We start from the raw sequence: 23,093 nt of genomic DNA on the forward strand, positions 1-23,093 counted from the left end.
CTGGTGTGTTTCATGGCTTCTTAAGTCTATCTGTAAGCTTCTGAGGGATGGGGATGTAGCTCAGGTGGTACAGTGATTGGCCAGGATGCACACAGTGCTGGGGTCACCTGTTACAGCCATACTCCCAGCCCTTGGGAGATAGAGGCAAGAGGATCAGACGTTCAAAAGCGTTTTTGGCTACATAGAGAGATTGAAGTCAGCCCAAGATGTATGACACACAGCATACCCCCAATAAAGAAAAAACATTTTGAGGTTGGAATGACAGCTAAAAGTTACATTTGTGCCCGAGGAGGACTTAAATTAGACACATACTCCTGTGCCTCCATGTGAGGAAATCAACTTTTTATTGACCTACAGCCCACAAGGGAGAAGACGTGAGTTTCATGTACAGCAAAGGACACCAGACCTAGGTGGTCCTTTGCCTTCGTGGCCCCTCTTTTGGGATAAGTCATTCTGCCTTTTGATCAATTTCTTCATCCATAAAATGAGGGTTGGCTTGATTGAACCCCCAAGTTCTCTGCCCCGTGAATTAAAAGATTCAAATACCATTAAAAAGTACAATGGAATTTTATTCAGCCATGAAGGAAAATGAAATTTGCAGGAAAGCAGGTAGAACAGGAAAACATTTTAAATGAGGTGATCCAGGCCGAGAAGGTCACATACAGTGTGCTCTCTCATGTGCAGGTCCTAGGCTCTGTAAACTCTCCAGGTGGGACTAAGGATGGATAGAGCCGGCAGAGCTCCAAGGAGGTTCATGTGATTTGGGGTGGGGAAGATAAAAGAACAAAGTGGGAGGGGCGTGCTGGGGCTAACTGGGGCAGCAGGGAAAGAGGGCAGGGAGATGAAAGAAAGAGACGTTGGGGGTAGAGAGGGGAGGCTATTAACCAAAGGAAAATGCACGTGAAAGTCCCATATGGAGACCCATTACTTTGTAATCTAATTTGAAAATTAAAATGTAACCTTAAAAAATTAATAAAAATAGCAGTTCTACTTATATGTAAAAACTGGTGAAAATGGAAAAATGTCTGTAGCCCATTGCACAACACAGGACCAGCGTCAGTTTCCTGAATGTGTTGTTGTTTTATAGTTCCTTAAGATGACATTTGCCATCTGAGAAAGCTGGACATGAGGTACATAATGTGTTTTAAACAAGTGTTTTCCCACCTTCCCATAGATTTAGAAAATATTTCTCAAGTTAACCCCTACCCAGGATTCACATCTCCCCTCTTTTAGGACAATCCTTGGACTTAGATAATCCTAGCAAAACTCTTCTCAAGTACTCGCTAACAAAATTACACAAGGGAGGGAGGAGGTGATTTCATTAGGAAAGCCCCAGAAGAGCTGTCTTACTTACTCCATACCTGATCTACCAGGTTAAGGGGCAGATACATGTCTCATCTTTTCTCCCCATTAATTATCCAGGTGAAAGCTGATGGAGAGTACCTCCTTCACATGTACACACACACACACACACACACACACACAGACACACACACACACACAGACACACACACACAGACACACACACACACACAGACACACACACACACAGACACACACACACAGACACACACACACAGACACACACACAGAGAGAGAGAGAGAGAGAGAGAGAGAGAGAGAGAGAGAGAAGCAGAGAGGCAGAGAGACAGAGAGACAGACAAAGATATGGGCACACATACAGAGAAAGACACACACAATATTGGCATATTTTAAAGATATTTTATTGGATTCGTATACCTTCATCTCCCTTCTAACCCTTATTTCATCCTAATCCCTTCTGACTCCCCAACACTAGGTATGAGGAAAGGAAAGTTAGAGGGGAAAGAGGGGCACAGACCTCTATAGGCTACTTTCTGCTGGTTAGGGGTGTTAGGTTCCTTGGGGGCAAATTCAATCTTTGTTGTCAGAATACCCAGCAGCCCAGCAGCCCAGCAGCCCAGCAGTCCAGCAGCCCAGCAGTCCAGCAGCCCAGCAGCCCAGCAGCCCAGCAGCCCAGCAGCCCAGCAGCCCAGCAACAGCAAATGCAAGAGCAAAGGGAGCAGCAGGACAAACCAGCAGCAGCCGGGAGAACAGCAAGGAGAGCAGCAGCTGCCACAGGTCCTCTTGAGGTTTTCTCATTTATACTCTCAGCACAGTCCCCAGAATTAAACTATCTGCAGCCTCTTTTAGTGCACAAGGCAAATCATAAGGACCTGTTATGAACCAGTCTCTTATCCCACACCTGGGATTAAAACAAAAACATATTAACATAACATAACTGGGTTTTTAGAGAAATCAAAACTTTCACTATGAGAGAGAGCGAGAGCGAGAGCAAGAGAGAGAGAGAGAGAGAGAGAGAGAGAGAGAGAGAGAGAGAGAGAGAGAGAAACAGACAGACAGACAGACAGATGCAGAGAAACAGACAGACAGATGCAGAGAAACATACAGACAGACAGACAGATGCAGAGAAACAGACAGACAGACCGAGACTATACATCCATATTTCCCAAAGCCCTGAAGGATGCTCCTCATCTATACTAAGAAAAAGCAACTTTGCTGTCTGGCCTAGAGAGCACAGATTCTTGTTTGCAATGAGTCTGATGCTTCATTTTCATGCAAAACTGTATTCAAATTGTTGATAATTTTAGTCCCTAATATTCCCAAAGGCCTATTGGAGTGTAAGTACAGAGGTTAAGTACTCTGCATTTAAAGCATGTGAGTTCTAAATGGCATCCTCTGACCACGTCAAATCCTAGCTCCAAGGTTTTAAGATACTTCATTGATCAAGATCTGTTCACCAGCAGGTTGTCTCCCTACTGCTACTTGTAAGAAAAGGACTGACAGGGTGGGGTCACCGTCTGGAGCAGTGTTACCAGTGTGTTGTACTAGGCGTTGATTATACAAGTTCAAGAATGTGGAAATGATGATGGGACTGTGTTTATTTTGACTTTGGTTATTCACATTGTTATTGGCGTTGACCATAATCTAATGATTTTCTAAACCATCTTTTCTAGATTGCCAAGCTAGTAATAAAAATACATTTATCACCTGGTGTGGTGGTGCACACCTGTAATCCCAGTAATAGGAGAGGCAGAAGCAGGCCAGTCTCTGTGAGTTCGAGGCCAGCCTGGTCTACAAAGTGAGTCCAGGACAGCCATGGTTACCCAGAGAAATCCTGTCAATAAATAAATAAATAAATAAATAAATAAATAAATTATATGTATCAGCAGGCAGCTCCCTTTTCATCATTCAGTTGTCCTTGTATATCTATAGGGGCCTCCCACATGTTCACTGCAGGCTTAGACTAGTCACCAAGATGTCTGTGCTCTGTGCCATTGCATGAGGTAATAGTTTACAAGCACCTGCTACCTTATGCTCTGTGTCATTTTATCTCTATTGGGTTCAAGAGCTGACCCATAATTTACATTTCCAGAGGACTTGAAGGTAAGTATGCGCCCGTCCAAACTGAACTTCTCACAGAGCCCAGGTTTAAAAACGGAGTGCCCTTTCAGTCCTTCCCTTTGCACGTTGAAAGCCCTTACTTAGCATTTGCTTTATATTGGCTAATATTCTCAGATAGTTTGAGAATAACAGATTTATTCATTTAAGTTTCCAACTATAATTTCATTAAAGGTCTCTGTTGTGTGAAGAACCAGCTAAGAGCCAGCTATAACCTTTATGGTGAAAGGTCGAATTCCAAAATGATTATTATTTTTTTAGGTGTAATATACAGAGCATATACAGAAGAAGCTTTGGGAGTTTGGATTATATCCTCAGATACCCTGTGTGTAAAAATTCTTATTAGAAGTATTAGCGGGGCGCAGTGGCGCACACTTGTAATCCCAGCATACAGGGAGGCAGAGGCAGGTGGATCTCTGTGAGTTCAAAGCCAGCTTGGTCTACAAGGTGAGTCCAGGACAGCCAAGGCTACACAGAGAAACAAAAACAGAAAAAAGAAAGAAAGAAAGAGAGAAAGAAAGAAAGAAGGAAGGACGGAAGGACGGAAGGAAGGAAGGAAGAAAAATAGAAGCGTTGTGACATGAACACTTTCTTTCATTTCTTTATCTCCATTTTCGTCTTCTTTAAGTGGGGTAAACACACACACACACACAAAATGAGACAATAGTAATCTGATGCTTGTGTGGTTGTTTGTGGGTTAGCAAGATGATACAGGAGGCACAGAGCAAATAAGTGATTAGTATTATGCTAATAGGTCCTTCCATTGAACTGTGGAGAGGAGCATTGCACATGCAGTGTAGACAAAGGCATGGAGGACACGCAGACACCTGGCCCCAGCCCACACTTACCTGGCCATGTTTTCTCATGCTGAGGCACAGGCATGCTGTCCATGTGTCCACGTGTGTGCTGATGCTAGTCTAGGCTAGCGGTTCTCAACCTTCCTAAAGCTGCAATCCTTTAATATAGCTCCTCACGTTGTGGTGAGCCCAGCCACAGAATTATCTTGCTGCTGCTTCATAACAGTGATACTTTTATGCGTTTGTAATGTAAATATCTGACATGCACAACCCCAAAGGGGTTGTGACCCACAGGTTGAGAACCGCGCGTCTAGGCCGTCCTGTGCTGCTGGTGATGAGCAGTTCCAGGGCTTTCCTGGGAGTTGTGGCAGATGTGTGGGCAGAGTCCATCCACTTAGTCATACGTTACTTGACCTATTGGTCTGGCTTCGAATCAAAATTTCTATTTTAAGGTTAAATGGTTATTTGTCTGTCTGTCTGTCTTTCCGTCTGTCTGTCTGTCTGTCTGGTGATGTCTATTGCTGGCTTCCACACACAGTGACACACACATACATGCATATGAGAGAGAGAGAGAGAGAGAGAGAGAGAGAGAGAGAGAGAGAGAGAGAGAGAGAGAACAAGAAAATAAGAATGTCAGAAAATGCTTTGTTAAAACTGGGAGGGAATTGATTGAGAAGGTACCAAACTGAGGGAGAAAGAGGAGAGTGGAGGAGGAGGAAGAAGAGCAAGGGGGAAGAGGAGAGGCAGGGGCATGACGAGGAATGGCATCCAGGGCAGGGATGTATTAGCACCAACCACTGGGCAGTGTTTGCTCCCCTGCTCTCCCTTGGGGACAGCTGCTGGAGGTGGGATGGAGACTATGGGGTGGCCTTGGACCACATGAATAGGTATGTGCTGACTTCAGGCCAGCATCGGTTTAATTTCAAGCCACCAAAAGTCTAATATTGTTGGCAGCAATCGTTCATTTCCATGGCACAGTTATTCTTTGAGGCAGGCTAGAACCTGTCCTGTTTGCCCAAGCCTTACTTAAGTTCCCGGAGAGAGGACACATGGCGCTTGCTGTTCTGAAAGCACCCCTGTCTTTTCATAAGGAGAAGGCCTCAGAGTGGCTGTGAGTCAGCTTCCCCGCGCTGAGGACCTCACACTGTCCTGGGGCTGACAACAGACCTTCGCTCGGGGCTTAATGACCCCATAGTCTACTTAACAGTGTTTTACAAAAGGTGCCTCTAACTTATTGCCACTCAAGAGTAAGGAGCAGAGTTTGGGGTTCCTTTAGACTCAAGTTCAGGTGCTACTTTCAGGGAGGATCCGTGCCATTGACTTAACTATTCTGGGTTGTGGTTGCTATGGAACGACTACGTAAACACGTGTTAATTGCCTGTCTTCAGAGATCATTACTGTTCTACGAGCAAGCGCTCATGTATACAAAGTGATGCTGTGTAACCTTGCCTCCCAAATTATCCCTAATTGGCCAATAAAATTGTCTATACCTGGGCTGGGCAAAAGAGAGGTGGGCCGGGCTAAGGTTTGCGGGCTTGGAGGGGAGAAGGATCATGGGACAAGAAGATGCAGGAGAGGAGGAAGGAAGAGGAAAGGAGCAAGTCGCCATGGGTTAGCGTGAACAAGAAGCATGTGGCTGGGAGGAGCTTGCTCTGAGGATTGGTGTGATGGAGAGAAGCAGCCCAAATGGAGCATGTGCAAGTGTTTATGGGAAATTTGGATGGGATGTGTGGCCGGGAGATAACAAAGGTAGTTTAGGGGGTTAAGATCTGCTCCACTCCAGTGTCTAAGGCATAGTAAAAATCTAACAGGTGTTTGAGTCTTTAATTTCTATGATAGTGGTCCAAATAGTAACTGCTGCATTTGATAAAAATATGAATAAGTATTATTTAATAATGCTTTTGCCGCACACTCCTTATTTTGCTCTCCGTGTTGTTATGAAGAGTGGATGGGACAGTGCCTGAGAAACCCGCACATAGCACACCACGTAGGAAGGGCCCAGAGCACTGTAGCTGTGGTGCCAGTACTGCACCATGTGTTGAAAGGTGGGACATGAGAAACGCACCCCAGATTTCACTCCTGTGATTTTACGTCCAGATGCCTTCAGCAAAAAGATTAGCGGGTGTCATCTGTCTGACTAGTGCAGTTTGACTCCGCATCCGTTACTTTCCTTGACCTTGAGAGACAGCTGGGCTCTTTAGCAGATTGATTGGATGACTCAAACTCTGGAAGCCGGCTGTAAGCAACACTGACAGCTTTAGAAGTTTCTGTGTGGGCATGCATGATACATATTTAAGGATCTGAGGCAGGAGTTCAGGAAGAGAAGATAACCACAAATCGTGGCATGGGATCTACTATACGGCAGATGCCAAGAGAGAGAAGATCAATATTTGCTGAGAAAGTTTATAAAGCAGTACTTTGGGGACGCAAAAGAGTTGTCTCAAGGTTAACATTGCTGTAGGTAAAGTGTGTGCTTTTGGTCACATTAACATTCCACTGACTAATGCTGGCTACAAGAGACCAGTGAGTCATCCTGTTTTTGTTTGATGTTGCTCCAAAAAGCACATCCTCAATTAACCAAAGCAGGTTTCCCCTTTTGCAGCATCTTAGTGACACCTACCCCTCTATTCTATGGCACTCAGGGCATTCCATTATATTAGAATAATTTTAAATGCACAAATCAGTTAGATGAAACTATTCAAGTATAGTTAGTGGTTATCTGGTTAGTTAATAATATTGAACTCAAATGATACTAGTAGTGGAACTTAAAAAAAAACCCAACACATATTATACAAAGTCATTTATTAGTTTACAAAAGAGTTTGTTCGTTACACCAAGAAGCAAGGCACTGGGGAAAAAATCCATACAAAAACTGAGCATATAAAATAAGAGTGTCACAAGACCAAGGTTTGAAGGCTTCGTGTTGATTCCTACGCTAGTTGTTGGGTAGTTGCAAACAGTGAGCTGTAAACCACGCGTGGGCTACTTTGTGAACGGGTTGACTGTTTTGAAGTGTCATCTAGGTGCGGCAGAGAAACAGATACACCCATGGCACATCCCAGTGTGGTTTCTACTAACTGTAGCAGGCATCCCAGCTGGTTTCTCTCTGATAGAAATCGCCAGGGGTGGCTGCCAGGGGGGCAAAGTCCACACAGTCTGTGCTGGAGTAGAACTCCGTGGTTCTGAGAGCATCCAAATGTTCTGCCTCACAGGATGCACAGTAGCAGGCGGAGGGGGCGGCTGGGGAGAAGTGGTTGTGCTGGGTGTGGGAAGGCCAGTGGTGGCAGGAGTAGCCTTCTTCTGGGAGGCTGTAGTGTAGGGAATCCAGAGAAGGGGACGAGGTGGGATTTTCTGGAGTGTAGGAGGGCAGCTGAGCTGGTGAGTAGCCGCAGTCGAAGGAGCCAGAGAGACTGGAGGAATCCGAAGGCGACCCTGGAGTCTAGAGAAATGGAGACCAGGAGACAAAAAGCTTGGTAACTTAGACAGGATCAAAAGAACTGAGCAGTGTGGGTTTTCTTGTGCAAAATGAGAAAATTAGGGGTAAGAATAAGCTCCAAACCCTCAGCCTAAATCCTTGGAGGTAATCTCATTTGCTGACTGTGGTTTCGCGACACCACATCCTATATTTCCTTTTCTCTTTCCCAACAATCAATTGCCTTGCCTCACTGCCCTCTTTGTTAAAACCCATGCTTTGCAGGCTGTTTTGTTCTTAAGCCACAGACCCTCACTGTGTCTCAGTCACCTGCACATCAAATCCTGCTGCATGCCACAGTATAAGCTGCAGGTGGCACCTTGGATGTCGCTCCATACCTTTGACTGCTAGGAGCCAGGTAAACACACAGAGGAAAAGCTGAGTCCTTAAGGACCCAGCATCTAGAACACTCCAAGATGAGATGCTCCCCATCCTGTCACCAATGGATTTCCCCTTAGCTGCCAGAGCTCTACCACCTCTTAAGCAAGTTTATGGTGACCAACCTTGGAAGCAGAGCAGGAACTATGTGCTCTCTCCTCACTAAAATACTCTCTCTCTCTCTCTCTCTCTCTCTCTCTCTCTCTCTCTCTATATATATATATATATATATATATATATATATATATATTTCCTAATATAGATACTCTATATATACTAAGTATATATTATATATACACCTAAATACACACTCTGTGGTGTTAATTTCCTCTCTTCTCTAAGTTCAGTCTCCCTCATATATAGACTTTTGACAGATAAAATGTATTAACATTTCATTTTATAAGAAAAAACTTACAAAGTTTAAAAAGTTATACATCTCTATGACATCAAAGCAGCAATATTACTCATTTTAAAGAGAACACATTTCTGAACATTTGAGATCTATCAAGAACAGAAAATCTAAATTCTTTCAAAGATTAGGATTTTTTTTGTCTTTGTTTGTGAGAAAGTCTCATGTACTTCAACTCCATATTTAACTGAGACTGACCTTGAACTCCTAATCCTTTTGTCTAAGCCTTCTAAGTGCTGGGATTAAAGGCATATACCACAGGATTTGTCTTACCAACCATCTCAGGTTTCAGTGTGTCCCTCTCAAATAGGCCACTTTGTAGAGCCAATTCAGCAGTGAAGCCAGGCCTCATTAGAATATTTGGTATCATATATATATATATACACACACACGTGTGTGTGTGTGTGTGTGTGTGTGTGTGTGTGTGTGTGTGTGTATTCCATTTCAAGGACTTAAAAATCTAAGAGCTATTGTTTAAACTATTGATTTTCAAATAACAGATGTCTTAACAGGTGTTTTAAAAAAAACCAAGTGAGTAGCACCAGGGGACATTTTTATTGCCAGACATCCATTTACTTGGAAAATCATAATACGTGTATTCAAAGGTTTATGCCCTTCAAGGTGCCCACACATTGAGCTTTAAATGCTTCCCTGACTATTTCCTGGTTGATAACATTTGTATGCTTTCTCACGAGATGATGCAAACACTTCTACAAGGCATCTCTACCCCACAGTTAGCAAGCACCAGGCTACAGGAAGGATGCAGATGAATTACCAGGCTCTGGTTATAGCAGAAAGGGGCCACTTGGCAGCTGTCTGGGAAATAGTGGGGAGCACTTTGTGTGGAGTTGAGCAAAGGCTCCAGGAGTGTCTCTGTCTGAAGGTAGGACTCAAAGATCTGATCGAGGCAGCTTGGAGTTTCCTCACAAGAGACACAGGTGGAAAATTCTCGGGGTTGAAAATAACTGGGTGTAGAAGACATCGGTTCAGGCTCAAAATACAGTCCTACAAGAGAAGAGGAAACATTTTTTTACTTGAAAAATGCAAAAAAAAAAAAAAGATTTGGATAGAGTTTTCTTCCATTTATTATATTTAGGGGGAAATGGTGGTCGAGAAGTTTCCTATAAGTAAACAGTTTAGGAATTTGGACTGTATCAGTTGTCTTAGGTTAATCCAAGTTGCAGAGAAATGAATCTGATCAGTAACATGATAGCTAGCTCTCAATATGATTAGAGTGAAATGAAAGGCCGCCTAGTAGCTCAGGCAGTATCTAAATGTGACAGTCAAGAAAGAGCGCAAGCCTCCACCTTTGGGAGTATAAAAGCATTAACAACTAAACTCCATCTGCACTTCAGGAAAGCTTCTCTGATGGATTTGTTGGGGGGTCCGGGCTTTGGGAAACCTTCTGAAACAATGCTCTTGTTGCTTTCCTCAACTTTCCATGTAGCAAGTTTAATTGTCCAGGAGAGGGCTTTGAGAAACGGCGCAGATGGTAATGCACATGCTCAAACTGGAAGCCTAGGGCGTAGAGTGGGAATTAGTAGCACGTTGCTCAGAAGCACAAAGAACAAAAGTGTCTTGTGTGTGGACAGCTTGCGATGAGAATACAATGAAAAAGAAAAAGAGTGATACAGGACCAAGGAGAGTAATCCGAAAAAGACATCACCCCTTCTTTCCAGTTAATATGAACGTTTCCACTGTGTGATAACCAGTCTTAAAGGTTCAAAGAAGAGAGGCTTAGAGGGAGCCCGTTAACGGTCTCAGATCCCTTCCAGGTTAAGTTAAAGTGACATATTTGGTGGGAACTGCTATAGGCACAGGCTTCCTTCTGTAAGACTTCCTTAAATTCTTAGCTGCTGAAGGGCACCGGAAGGATTGTTTATGTAACAGAGTTGTCCGTTTTGGGCTAGGGAAACTTACACTTGTTTGAACTGCTTTCTGGGAAGAGAGTAAAGAGTGGGAAGGAAGCCCCTGTCGGTTGCGAGCTAAAGGAACAAGAGCAAAGGCTTTATTCTGGATGTTCACATTACAACTCACACTGCACCAAGAAAAGATAGCAAGATTCTAAAACCAACCCCGATTTTATAGTGAAGTTTGGGTTGCCTGGAGACCAGCAGCCGGGATTAAACGTAAAGGACTAAAGTCTTGGTACAGCATAGACAGTTCAGAATGAGGACAAGACTTTGTCTTTCTTTCCTTTCTGGGCTTGCATCTGGAGTCACCTTCTGATTGGTTGGATTCCAATTAAATGGTGGTGCCTCTCTTAACCCCTGAGTCAGGCTCTAAAGGGCTTCTGAGATGGACTTCTGAAAGGCGTTGAGGGAACTGTAAAGCTGGCTGGACTGACCTGCAGGCGATGGCACGGTGGGGTCTGGAAGGTGGATACTGCTGCTTCCTGGCAGCTGTCAAAGCAAGAAGAGGACCATGAAGCAAAGGGAGGCGCTGGCTGCACTTCTCCACTGGGGAAGCTGGGCAGGGAACTCTGATGGGGACAGCTGCTTCTGCTCTGCGGTAAGCCTTCCTTTAGGAACGCTGGGCTTTCAACACAGCCGGCATTATGTTGTAGGTTTGATTTTATGTTTGCTTACTGAGGATTGCTTTTCCTTTCTAACATCAGATTTCTTGATAAAATTAAGTTATTAATTTAGATAAAGGTTAATGTAAATCATTTTTGTTACAGAAATACAACAACTCAAAAAAGCTCAGCAAGCAGCCACTCTATTAAGCAATTTATTTTCTAATGAATATGAGTTAATATTTACTTAACTCAACTCTGACTTTAGTCAATACATTTTCTTAAAGTTGTATCCACTACGTGGTTTCTGGGTCCTAGGAATTAATTTCCCCTAAAGGATATATAATGAGACATTGTTTCTAGATTTCTTAAATCTGAGAAGCTAAAATATTCACATTTATGACCTTTAAAATATAAGAAAATTATTGAAGTATTCAGTGATTCACATCCTATAAACATTTGAGTTCATAGCTAGAAAATGCAGTTCTTTGCATATTTCAAAAAACTATTTTCTATAAAATTTGTTTTTTTTAAATTATTGTATCTAAATACTGAAAATTCACAAGGCTGAGCCTTTCAAATACTGAAAGTTAAGCAGCTTGCCTTTTCCAGTTGAAAGCACAATTATACTAACCGAGTAATTCAGGATTTTTTTTTTCTTTTAGCTTCCAGGTGGTGGCTTTAAAGTTTAAAGGGACCAGCACTGTTGCTCTGGGCTAGGAAGCAGAGCTCACCACACCTCTCTTGGGTTGCAGGGGTTTGCGCACTCCTGTCCCCTGAGCCACTGCAAGCACTGCACAAGCCAGCCACAGCTCAAACAGGAGGTGTGTTACTTTTGAAAATGATCCATGCTGTAATGTCATGAACCAGGAAGCTGGAGGCCTTTACCAGCTCTTTATGCAAATATTTGGCTGCAGCTTGAGCTGAAGGACTTGGAAGGAGTGGGTTTTTAAAAAATCTGCTTCATTGTAGAGCTTGCTTTTAACCCCCTGCTTCCCCCGGATTGACCTGTTTGCTTGCTTCCCTGTTATCCTGTTATCTCCCGGAGGTATGTTGACAATATCCTATTTGATATTATCTTTCTTGTCCTTAGTTCACTTTCTACTTTGCTCCAAGAATACAAAGAATGGCACTTCTCTTATTTCAACCAGCACACATAGCCACAATCTACTATATATAAAAACATGCCAGGCCTATGAAAACAAAACAAAACAAAACAAAACAAAACTAATGGTTAAAAAGAAGAAAGGTCAGTTTTTATCTGTAGATAGGTACTAACTCAAGTTTCTCTCTTCTTTACCCTAAAGGTGAAGAAGTGATGTGCGTGTGTGTGTGTGTGTGTGTGTGTGTGTGTGTGTGTGTGTGTGTGTAAATTGATATGGCTGCAGTAAGTTTTGAAAACTAAATTTACTAGTCTGACACATATAGTTTCTTCTGGTACAGGTTGAGACCCAGATATCTATCTCAGTCTATAACTACCACTTATGATTGGTTTCTTAAAATTTCAAGCAGATACTATTCTGGCTTCATAGCAAACTATGGAAATGTCTTTTTTTTTTTTTTTTTTTTTTTTTTTGCTTTTCCGTATTTGGTACAATGAATTCTCTCTTATATTAGTTTCCCAGAGATGCCATCTCTGCTAAGCTAGAACGGTCTGCGGGGAGAAGGCAGGCATTGTTCTCCCTGGGATGCTATGTACCACCCTTGCTGTCTCAGCAGTCCCAGACTCCCAGATCCTTCTGTTTGCTCTCGGAAAGAGACTTTTACATCTGGGTCTCCTACTGCAACTCTATGTACTGGACTCCTGTGTGCTGGGAAGGGCAGGGGTGGGAACTTTGTGCAGGAGCAGAGTAGAGTTCTCCAACCAAGCAGTGTAGGTTCTTGATGGACATCAGTTCTGAAACCATGCTTCAGTCTCAGACGGAACTCAGAAAATGCCAGCTCAGACTTAGTCTCAGGATCAGAAACTGGTCAAAAACCCAAGGTGAAGTGTTTTCTCTTATCCTGTGCTCTGCTACAAGCCAACAACGGTCACACCATTAGCCACAGTATTCATTGCTCTGCCTAAATGGGATGTCCTGGGTATAGCTGAAGTGAGTTCTGCTAAGTACCAAAGCTCCTTGCTGAAAGATTAGGTTTTATTGTAAACACCTCTATTGACTGGTTTTTGTCTGCAAAAGCTTTTCCCGGATCCCTTGGCCCTATTTTTACTAATGGTATAGCTATGGACTATTGAGATGATTAAATTCTTTCCTGCTTAGTGTGATTTCCTCTGCAGGAAGATGAGCCTGCCCTGAAAAATAGGAGGACCTTGTTTCTGCCTTTAGCCTGGTACCAACCTCAACACTTTGGATCTTAGCTATCATGGAGGAATACAGACTTCTGATCTATCTATGTCATCTGATCATGACAGCCAAATGAAATAATGAAATACAAAAGTGCCTTAAACAAAGAGTCACTGCAAATTCCCCTTCGCATTGCATTCTGCTGTTACCTGAAATTCTGCAAACAGAGATAACTAATTTCTCTAGCTGTAAGTACCAAATCATAGCAAATATAGCTGAACTCTAAATTCCAAACACATCACTGCAAACTGGCTATCCATCCTTGGTTGGAATTGGCTTTAGTGACCTTTCCCGAATCATCTCGGTTGAGCATTCACTATGGAGAATACTGTTTAAGTTCCCAGTTAACCTTTGTACGACCCCATTAGCTTTCCACTGAAGGATGAAGGGAACAGATGAAAGAGTAAGGTAGTGTGCTGGCGGATGTGTGCCACAGGGCTGCTCAGAACTCAGCCCCGTCCCTCTGGCTCAGAAACCTGTCTCACTGTTCCTTCATAGCTTCTCCCTCCCATTGCTTGAGGTGCCAAAGTCCCGTTTGTGAAGTCCGACATGGAGCACACACAGTATCACATGTTGACAGGGACCGGCGATAGCATATGTGGTTGATCCTCCCTCCACACCCACTCCCACCCACAAGCAATAGCAGTGTCACGTGCTGAAGGCTCTTTGAATTGAACTCCTCCTTCTTGGCGGACAACCACGCGGAACTTATATGGTCCTGCAGTGGCCCTGAGCCCTCAGGTCTCATACGTGAAGTGTCAGGGCGCCCTACGACTGCCCGGTTCAGTTTTGTGATAGTTCTGTGTATTCCAGATAGAGGCCTTTCTCTCTGGAGACTTCCAACGATTGGTGATTTTTCACACAAATAACCTCAGGGCCTAAATTACAGAGAAACTAGGTAGGTTTCTTGGAGAGCTTTTTTTTTTTCTCTATGAATTTGTAGAGCCTGTATCTACATTCCTGCTTAACACCGTAACAACATACTTACCTGCTGGCTGCCTCTCTCCCTTGCAGAGGGCTAACAAGCCTTCCACACTCAGTTATGAGCTATAAGTGGTGAAAGACGAGCCTCCCACAATCCTGAGGCCTACACCATGTCCCTCATGTTTTTTGTGGCTACCTGTGGTGACCTGGGATGAAGTTGGGGACAGACATAGTAAGACTCCCTGAGCAGGGCTGTGTGTGTAGGTGACCACATCTTCCCTGGCGCAGGGCTGAGGGAGGCCTACCAAGGACTGGGGAGGGAGGAAGGGCGTCGTGCTTACGGTTGTCCCTGAGGCGGCCTGGTGTGCCCTTCTTTGCTGCAACAGTTCTTTCACGGTCATCTTCACACGGACACCTTGATACACCTTCGGTTTTTCTGGGGAGAGGCAACAGGGTCAGTGGTCAATTCCAAGTTTGGGTTTCAAGGAGTTACAGTAAGGGTCCCTTTGATAAGGCTAAGATACCCAAGGCCAAGCTTCTGCCTTTGCAGAAAACAAAGAAACTTAAAAAAAAAAAAACTTAAAAAAAAAAAAAACACCCACATTTCTCAAACTTGAAAAGGTGAGGACAGGCAGGTGCTTCAGGGTCCTAATGGGAGCAGTCCCATAGGCATTGACTCCTAACTGGGCCCCATCCTCAGGACAGTACATGTTGTTCTTTTCTGGAATGTGGGGGTAGCTCCAAAAAGCCAATTTCGGCTATGATAGTAAAATCAGGGCTTCTGGCTCGGCTTATGGACCTGGGCGAGGGGGGGGGGGGCACTCTCTGATTCACAACTGACCTCTCCGACCTCACCATATTGTTTATTCTCTAAGAAACCCCTGCCCCAACCCCCACACTGTATTCCTCTATTAGTCCAGGCATGGCGTTCTGAAGAGCCACAACCTTCAGCTGTGGTGCCCTTGGTCTGGAAGCCAGCCCTGAGACAAGTAGCAGGCGTCTGGGCAGCCTGTTAGCCTGTTCTGGCCCTGTGAGGGACTTCTCGGACTGACCCCAGGAAGGGGGCCAAGCTCAAGGCAATATTCTCCAGTCAGCCCTTTCTGTTTATTATTTACTTTATTTATATTTGTTTTTATGTCCTTTCTTCTTCATCCCCTTCCCTATTCCCGAACTCTGTCACTCTCTTCATGTCTCTTCCCATCCCCTGTCTTTCTGGCGCAGGCATTTCTGAGAGAACTTGGCTGTGGAGCGTTCCCCAGCAAGAGCTGCAGCTCTGAGTAAAGGCATCCCGAGGCTCCCTAGGACCGCGCAGTCACCTGGAGGCCGCCCTCCGGAAGAGGCCGCCCCTGAGCCGGCAGAGCTGGGCTGGGTGGCCTGGGAGAGCCCAAATGGCCGGTCGGAAGGGGTCGGCTGGGAGGGACCGGTGACAGCCTGGGGGTCCCCGGCAGAGCGCAGTGAGTAGGTCTGGCTGGTTGTTAGGTCAGCTTAGATCGGGCAGCTGCAGCTGCGCTTTCAGAGTAGAGTTTGACCCAGAAACCCAGTGTGACTCCCACTCCGACTTTGGCCTGGAGAGAGTGCAGCTCCTAGGAGTCCGACGAGGAAGGGCGGAGCGCAGTGGCCCCTGACCTGGACATTAGGGGACAGTGCCAGGCCATCAGCGCCTCGCCTGGTTAGTGCAGGGACCGGGGCTATACAGCAGGGAGACCCCCTACCCACAAGCCAGATCCTGAGAGCTAAGGTTGCCTCAGGAAAGCTAGAGCGCTATTCTTCTTCCCGGTCCTGGGAATTGGACATCTCGCTGCAGTGCCTGGGCGCGCCCTCTCCGTTCTAGTGTCCTTTCTCATGTCCACTGCCGGGCTCCTGGCTATGCTCTGGGATCCGCCGGCAGCGCTGGCGCGCCTCGGGGTCCACTCGGAGGCAGCCCCAGCCCAGCTCCCTGCCGGATGAGTCCTGCTCCAATCCAGGGCTCACCGTGAGCCTCTAGCTCCCCCCGCCGCCGCTTCTGGGAGCACAAGGTCGGCGCCTCCAACTCCCAGGACACCAAGGTGGAAAAGCGAAGGGGCAGCAAGGGGCCTGGGGTACGCCGTTGTCCAGAGCAGCCAGATGGGTCTCTGGGCCTCTGCCCTGGGGGAGCAGGCACTCAGCGGGGAGCCGACACAAAGATCCGGGCGCCCTCTCTGGATCCATGCCCGGCCCTGACTACTATTCCCTGACTTTGTGCCTCTCTTATACGCAGGAAAAGCAGAGGAAATACAACCGGATCCAAGTGCCCCTGGCCCTCTTGACCCGACCCCTGGAAAAGCATCTGAGTTACCCGACATCCTGGTCAGCAGGAGCTGGGCTGGAGACTGGATGCTGCAGCTTCCTGGGACTCAGCACCTAGGAGGGCTCCTGTGCAGGGAGAAAGGCAGAGATGCGACATTTTTAAAGTTTCACAAAACATGAGGCTGCACCCAGGTCCCTGGAGCAGGAGACACACAGAATTAATGTTTTATACCTTCTGGTATAGGTTTGAGTTTTTCCCCCCTCATGCCAAGTATTTAAAACCTCTAGAAACCCATGATTTGACAATCAATGATTGCGCGATACTTTCAATTTGAATATTCAAAGGCTTAACAAAATGGACTATCTTCTGCAGAAATCCTGCACATAGGCACCCCACAGGGAGTCCAGAGAAACAGGGAGTGAGATCCCTTTGGGTCCTGACCCTTGATTTTCTCCTATTTTAAGCTTTTTGTCCACTTTGCCACAGACAGAGCAAGTATCCTCAAAGATGCTTCATGTTGCCGCTTCAGAGACAGCCCCGAGGCCCCCACCGACCCAGGCTGTTCCCCAGGCATCCCCTGAGCCAGACTGGGCAGCTACACTGATTCTCACTTGTCCAGTCTCCATTTTTAAGGCGAAAACCTCAGATTTTGGAGAGTGAACATGGCAGCTGGTGGGTGTGGCACAGCAAAGGGCCACTCTGGGCCCAGGTTGCAGGTCAGAGGACAGCAGAGGCCTAAGCTTTGCCCTTTGTATTCCTCTGGCCCTGCCTGGCTGCAAGGCTTCCCTGTCTGTTGTGTCTCCTGCTAGGCCACAGACACCGGGTTTCCAGCAAGCAGTCCTTACAGTCCTGCACATCAGCACTCACTTTACTCCTCCCCCCCCCCGGGGTTATCAATCACTCTGTACTTGGCCGGGTGAAATTTCTTCAGGCCAAGACTCCACTACTGCACTATAGTGTACCCTATGCTCTTCCTCTGCACCCCAGCATTTTTTTTTTTTGCCTCATAGCATTCCTGCTTGTTTTAGAGGAAGGGGTACAGAGACAGCAGACAGCAAGGAAGTTGGCATCTGCATCCTTTCTCCCAGAAGCCTTTGCTTGAGCCATGGCTAAAGTCCTGGGGCGTTTGTGTGTTGGTTCAGTTGCTAAGGCTGAGAGTCTGGTACTGTGGCTAGCAAGCAACTTCAGGAAACTATTTTCCGAGGCGCGTTTTGAGACTCTCCCCTTTCTTCCATCTGACCTGGATGGTCAGACCAACCTTAAGGAGTTTTGATTCTTGTTCATGCAACTGAAAAGCCTCAGTACAGATATTTCAAAGCCAAGAGCCATGCTCTAGGAGGCAACCAACAACCTTTCTCAGTGGATCCCCTTTGCCCCTGCACCCCTCCCGCCCCCGCCCGTGTGTATGTGTGTGTGTGGGCACACACACGTCTATGTGTTTATGTGCATGATGATGATACCTAGAGCGACTGGCCATTTTTGCCTTGAGATTTCAAATGCCCATTGAACTGGATACCTTGCTTACTCATTCATTCATTCATTCATTCATTCATTCATTTATTTCTGTGTTGGGATAGACTCCAAGGAACACTGGCTACGCACCCTACAACTGAATTACTTAAAGCTGTCATCTGTTGTTCCTAGGTGCTAGATTTGTGTTGTTTAGTATTCCCACTGTGCAGCTGAGGAAGCTGACTAGAGGGACAAACATCTCACCAAGTTTAGTAGACACACGAATGACAGAACTGGGCCCCAAACTTCCGTAAGTCTCATCCCAAAGGCCTTGACATATTATCAGAGCATCCAAGGGGCTTAAGACTGAAGCGTACCAAGGAGACAATATGCTAAAAACATGGATCCTTGATGAAGCAACTGGCCTGAGGTGAAGATAAGCTGGCTGTGCCGACTGTGGTTTGTGGCTGCTGGGCCAGGGACCCTCTTCCTGGGGGCTTATTGCTTCAAGGATGTCTCCCGGAAGCCTCAACAATCCCTATGAGGTTGTAACAACAACACCACTCCAAAATTTGGGGCCAGGCCTGCTGCCACAGCTATTTCACTTATGGCACAGTAACTTGATGCTGGATGTGGAAAAGGATGTGGAAATGCTGAGAGGGACCAACATCTTGACCAGTGGATATCTAGTCTGCAGCTCCATCACTGGTCCATAAATAATCTGTGCGCAGGAGATAGATCTCACTATTTGTAAGGCAGATGTTGCCATCACTGGACTCCTTTTAAATGCAGTGGTGTGTGATCGAGCCACAATCCAACTAGACGTTCCTTGAGCACCAGGTATGTACCAGGCCAGGCGCAGTAATGAGTACTAGGAAAATACAAAGATAAGCAGGCCCTGGTTTCTGCCACCAATGGCTCTGCTCTCCCATGTGCACACTACTGCTTTCAGATTGTAGGCTCAGTCACACGCCAATCATTCATCACCAGTCAACAACCATATGATAAGTTGCTCTGGCCAGTCCAGTGCTTGCTTTCCGCTAGCGCCTTCTCTCCTTGAAGCACCTGTCCGTAGTTTTTCCCATTCTTCACACATCAGTTTTTCAGATCTCTGCTTTTCCACGCCACAAACCCAGAAATCCTTTAGTTTACCAGTGGCCGTCATAGAGTCAGTCAGCAGCACCTGGGAGGAGTAGAATGCATATTTTTTAACGTGTAAAGTTGAATGTTTTTACCCGAAAAAAAGAAAATAGTGATATTCTTTTGAATGTAAAGGACACCCCACAGGATTATGCTTTCCCCTCCAAAATAGGTTTTATTCAAGTTAGACGTGCACATATTAAATGACCTTCAGTATAAGGAAACAGTGTTGTTTAATCCCTTCCAAATTTGGCTATAGCCCTAAATTTTCTTTTGTAATGCAAAGTTCTTTTGTCACCTCACTTTTGGGACACTGTTACCAAATGTTGTGGGAAATATCAAGTTCCAAAAAGTTGAATACATAGAGCAAACAAGTATTTCTTGGTCCTTAGGATGCACATCTGGTCCATATGAAAATGACCAAGAAGACCAGTAATATAATAATTTGTACATAGTCAGTTTCTCCCCGTAGTATACATTCAGATTTCAGACTTTAAGAAAAGTTTATGATTAGTCAGCTTCTGATAATTTCTTATTTAGACAAGAAAAGTAACTTGGAAAGTTACTGTTTTTCTTAAAACATTTATTTTTATTGTATCATACTACTAACATATAAAAGCATGTATAGAATACTGTTAGGAAAACCTGTGTGTATTTCATTAAGATGGAGGAGTAAAACGGCGGAATGATTGTACGTTTATAACTATTATACTTTCTAAGCATTAGAACTTCTGGATTATTCTCCTTAAGATATTTAATTAGGAGATAATACCTTGATAGTGTTTGTTTGGTCTACAATTTTTCCCTTTTGTAACATGAAACTTTTTTTTCCTGTTTTTTTCCTGATAGTCTACTGGCAATGCATTATGCAAACCTGTATGTCTTGTTTTGTCAAAAGTTATTGTTAAAAATACTTATGTATCACATCTATAGTAAACATGATGCCAATGTTTGAAAATAACTAGAAAAATTTATTATTATTTAGTTTGACCCTGGGATATCATAGTTTTTGATTTATTGTGTTTGCTTTAATCACACAATAGATATTAAACCCCAAACAACTACTTTATACATCTTCTTTGAAATATATCAAGGTACACACAGTTAGTAAATGATACACCAGTGTTTTTTATACTACTTCAGAAGTTCATACTTTTTTTCTTAAAGATATTTTAAAATACTTAATCAGCCATCTTAAGAATGTGCCCACAATGTTCAAAATTCATCCCTCATCAACTCCTTTTAGAGAAGCTGTCGTCTACAGAGTCAGGGGCTAAATAGTTGCCCATCTTTGTGGTAGTTTTAATACAATCTAAGGCAGGTTTACTGTGCACATACAACACCTATCCCCAAGCCAGGTGCTGGGCATGCATGGTGAGTCATTCATGAGTCTCCCGACGCCTCGAATCTTTAACTAGAGAATTGTTCTATCTAAAGCAGCTATTTTCAACCTTCCCGATGCATTACCCTTTAATACAGTTCAATATTGTGGTGCCCCCCACCATAAAATTATTTTTGTTATTACCTCATAACTGTATTTTTGCGACTGTTATGAATATAAGTGTCTGATATGCAGGGTATCTGATATGTGCCCCAGTGAAAAGGATGTTCAATCTCTAACGGTGTCTGGGCCCTCCAGGTTGACAACCACTGATCTAGAGTGTAGGTGGTGTGCTATTTCTGGAATCAATGATTGGTGAGTATGTTGTATAAGATGAACAGTGTAACAGGGGCTTGAAGAGAGGAGCACTTTAGTCAGAACCTAGTTGCTGAACATAAAGGTAATTTTGTCAAGTCACTATAATATCAGAATGCACTGTGATTTATCCCTGAAATCAGTTGCCATTTTGGAATTTTAAATACAAGTAGTTTTAGTTATGACTATATATTTAAAGTTACATATTGAAAAAGTAGATCTTCAGATATTCTTTTGTGTATATGCACCTCTATATGCAAGCCCCTGTCTTACTGTGGAGGTTAGTAATTCCTTTTCCTTTGTGGACTTTCTCTCGGGGCACATCAGTACTCCCATGCCATTGTGTTACTAACTCAGCCGCGGAAAGTCATAATAATCACTTAAAAGTACTTATTAAACAAACAAGGGAAAGATGTGGTTTTCTTCTCTCATTCTTTGGGGTTTGAATTACATTGTAAGAGAAATACAAACACTTCTAACAACGCGCTGTCTGTCTCCAGCGGCTCACAGGGTGATTGTCTACAGTGCAGGCTTCAAACGGGCGAATGTTAAATTTCACTTAGCAATGCATTTGTTTATTTGTGTGTGTGGTGTGTGCATAAGGGGCGGTTATGCCTGACACAGTCCATGTGTGGAGGTCAGAGAATGCCATGGAGGACACAGTCCTCACCTCCTACCACGTGGGACTTGAGGGTAGAACTCAAGTCAGCAGGCTTTACCTAAGCCTCCTGGTCCTGAAGTTTCACCTTTGACTTCTGGTATCTTCTTAAGTAGGTTGAACTTGACATCACCATTTTCACCCATTTAAAACCATAAACATGCCCTGAGTCCTGTGAGGCCTGGCGATACCTAGAAGAGATGGCATTCTGGGCTGAGGCTCACAGTTTTCTCTGGTTCTCCCGCTATGAGTCAGAAGACATCAGGGTTGAAAAGAGACAGAGAGAGAGGGAGGGCAAGGAGAGGGAGGGAGAGAGGGGATGGAGATGGAGAAGGAGAGAGAGGAAGGGGGGGGGGAGCAAGAAAAAGAGAAGGAGAGGGAAAGGAGGGAGAGAGAGGAATCAATTTTTTCCACATTCTGGTATTGTGCAAGCAAAGGTGTGGCTGATACCCACACACTGAATAGGAAATAATGTATGGAAATTAATTTCCCTGCCATAACTTTGTAGTTTGTTTCCATTTTTTAACAAGACACTTCTGGAACAATAAAAAGGACCAAATTAGAATATATGAAGGCGACACATGTTGTCAAGCTAAACAGAATCATTAAAATCATTCACCACTTGGAATTTATTAGCCTCATTCTTCCTCTGTCCTATGGGCCAGACAGCTGCAATGGACAGTAGATGGAGTAAGGCTCCTGTGTGCCTCCCTTGTTATAGGTTAACCTTAGGGACACTATGAACAAGTTAGCCACTTTAAGACAGATGTAGACATTTTGTGTGTTCTGTTTCTCTCTACATGCCAAGGCCTGGTTGACAGGGTCTATTTCTTTGAGAACCAATGTATCTCCAGAATATTATGAGGAAGTGAACATGTTTCAGCAGATAAATGGAAAGTGAGCCAAGATGATGAACACTGACCATAACAAACAAATATTAAAATTATAGCGTACAGAAACAACACCGTACTGTCGCTACTTAGTAACTTTCCCTGGTGAGTACTACAGAACTATTGTCATTAAAACTTTACACAGCCAACCTAGAAAACTGACTCTAGGGCCCTCATGAAGATCCCTGATCTACAGAGGGCACAGGGTCTCTTCTTTGCAGTACAGGGCCTGATGTTCAGGTCTGAGGGACAGCTGGGTGACTGAAGGCCCTTCTAGAGCTACTGGGTACCAGAATGGAGAGCTTAAGTGGCAGACAAGAATCCTTTGCTGCAGGGGACTCTGCCAGCTCTCCGCTGTGAGCATATACTGAGTAGAACAGAGCGCAGGCCAACCTCTGCGAGCAAAAAACTGTCTGCACTCAAATTAACCTAAGTGTTCATCAGTGGATAGACAGATAAAGAACCTCCCTCACCCTGCCCCCTGACAGGGACAGACACAGACATAGACACACACACACGCACACGCACACACACACTCAACTATTAAAAAGTCTTGTGATTTATGACAACACAGATGAACCAAGGGGGCACATATGAAGTTAAATAGGCCAGGTACTCAAAGACAAGGTGAGCCAGGTGCTCATGATCTCATCAGCTGTCCTTAATCCCAGCACTCGGGAGGCAGAGGCAAGTGGATCTCTGTGAGTTCA

The 23,093-nt window shown here is 44.7% G+C and overlaps 1 protein-coding gene and 1 long non-coding RNA gene across 3 annotated transcripts; one reads left to right on the forward strand and one right to left on the reverse strand.

Moving 5' to 3' along the window:
• Positions 1–7,078: 7,078 nt before the first annotated feature.
• POU2AF3 (POU class 2 homeobox associating factor 3) lies at positions 7,079–15,699 on the reverse strand. The gene is made up of 5 exons (XM_084783812.1): positions 15,598–15,699; positions 14,623–14,717; positions 10,845–10,899; positions 9,273–9,502; positions 7,079–7,677 (listed from the first exon to the last, which is right to left on the reverse strand). Exons 2-5 carry the CDS (start codon positions 14,680–14,682, stop codon positions 7,312–7,314), a joined length of 711 nt encoding a protein of 236 aa, XP_084639938.1. The 5' UTR covers positions 14,683–14,717; positions 15,598–15,699; the 3' UTR covers positions 7,079–7,311.
• On the forward strand, positions 11,870–20,137 carry LOC311598604. 2 transcript variants are annotated; one of them, XR_014779598.1, is made up of 4 exons: positions 11,870–12,060; positions 13,291–13,545; positions 15,503–15,950; positions 16,518–20,137. It is a non-coding gene; the product is annotated as an uncharacterized lncRNA (long non-coding RNA). The 2 variants fall into 2 exon arrangements; XR_014779599.1 differs by having other exon boundaries at positions 15,503–15,735.
• Positions 20,138–23,093: the final 2,956 nt, after the last annotated feature.

The sequence above is a fragment of the Acomys minous genome (genome assembly GCF_964271855.1).
Source record: "Acomys minous genome assembly, chromosome: 5".
Taxonomy (NCBI): Eukaryota; Metazoa; Chordata; class Mammalia; order Rodentia; family Muridae; genus Acomys; species Acomys minous.

What these genes read in the sequence shown, in the direction of transcription:
- POU2AF3 (XM_084783812.1), bottom strand. Translation starts at nt 14,682, where the DNA reads ATGACCGTGAAAGAACTGTTGCAGCAAAGAAGGGCACACCAGGCCGCC. An exon ending in AGGCCGCCTCAGGGACAACC is followed by an intron (nt 10,900 to 14,622) that starts GTAAGCACGACG and finishes TTGCTTTGACAG; the next exon opens with CTGCCAGGAAGCAGCAGTAT. An exon ending in CACCGTGCCATCGCCTGCAG is followed by an intron (nt 9,503 to 10,844) that starts GTCAGTCCAGCC and finishes CTTCTCTTGTAG; the next exon opens with GACTGTATTTTGAGCCTGAA.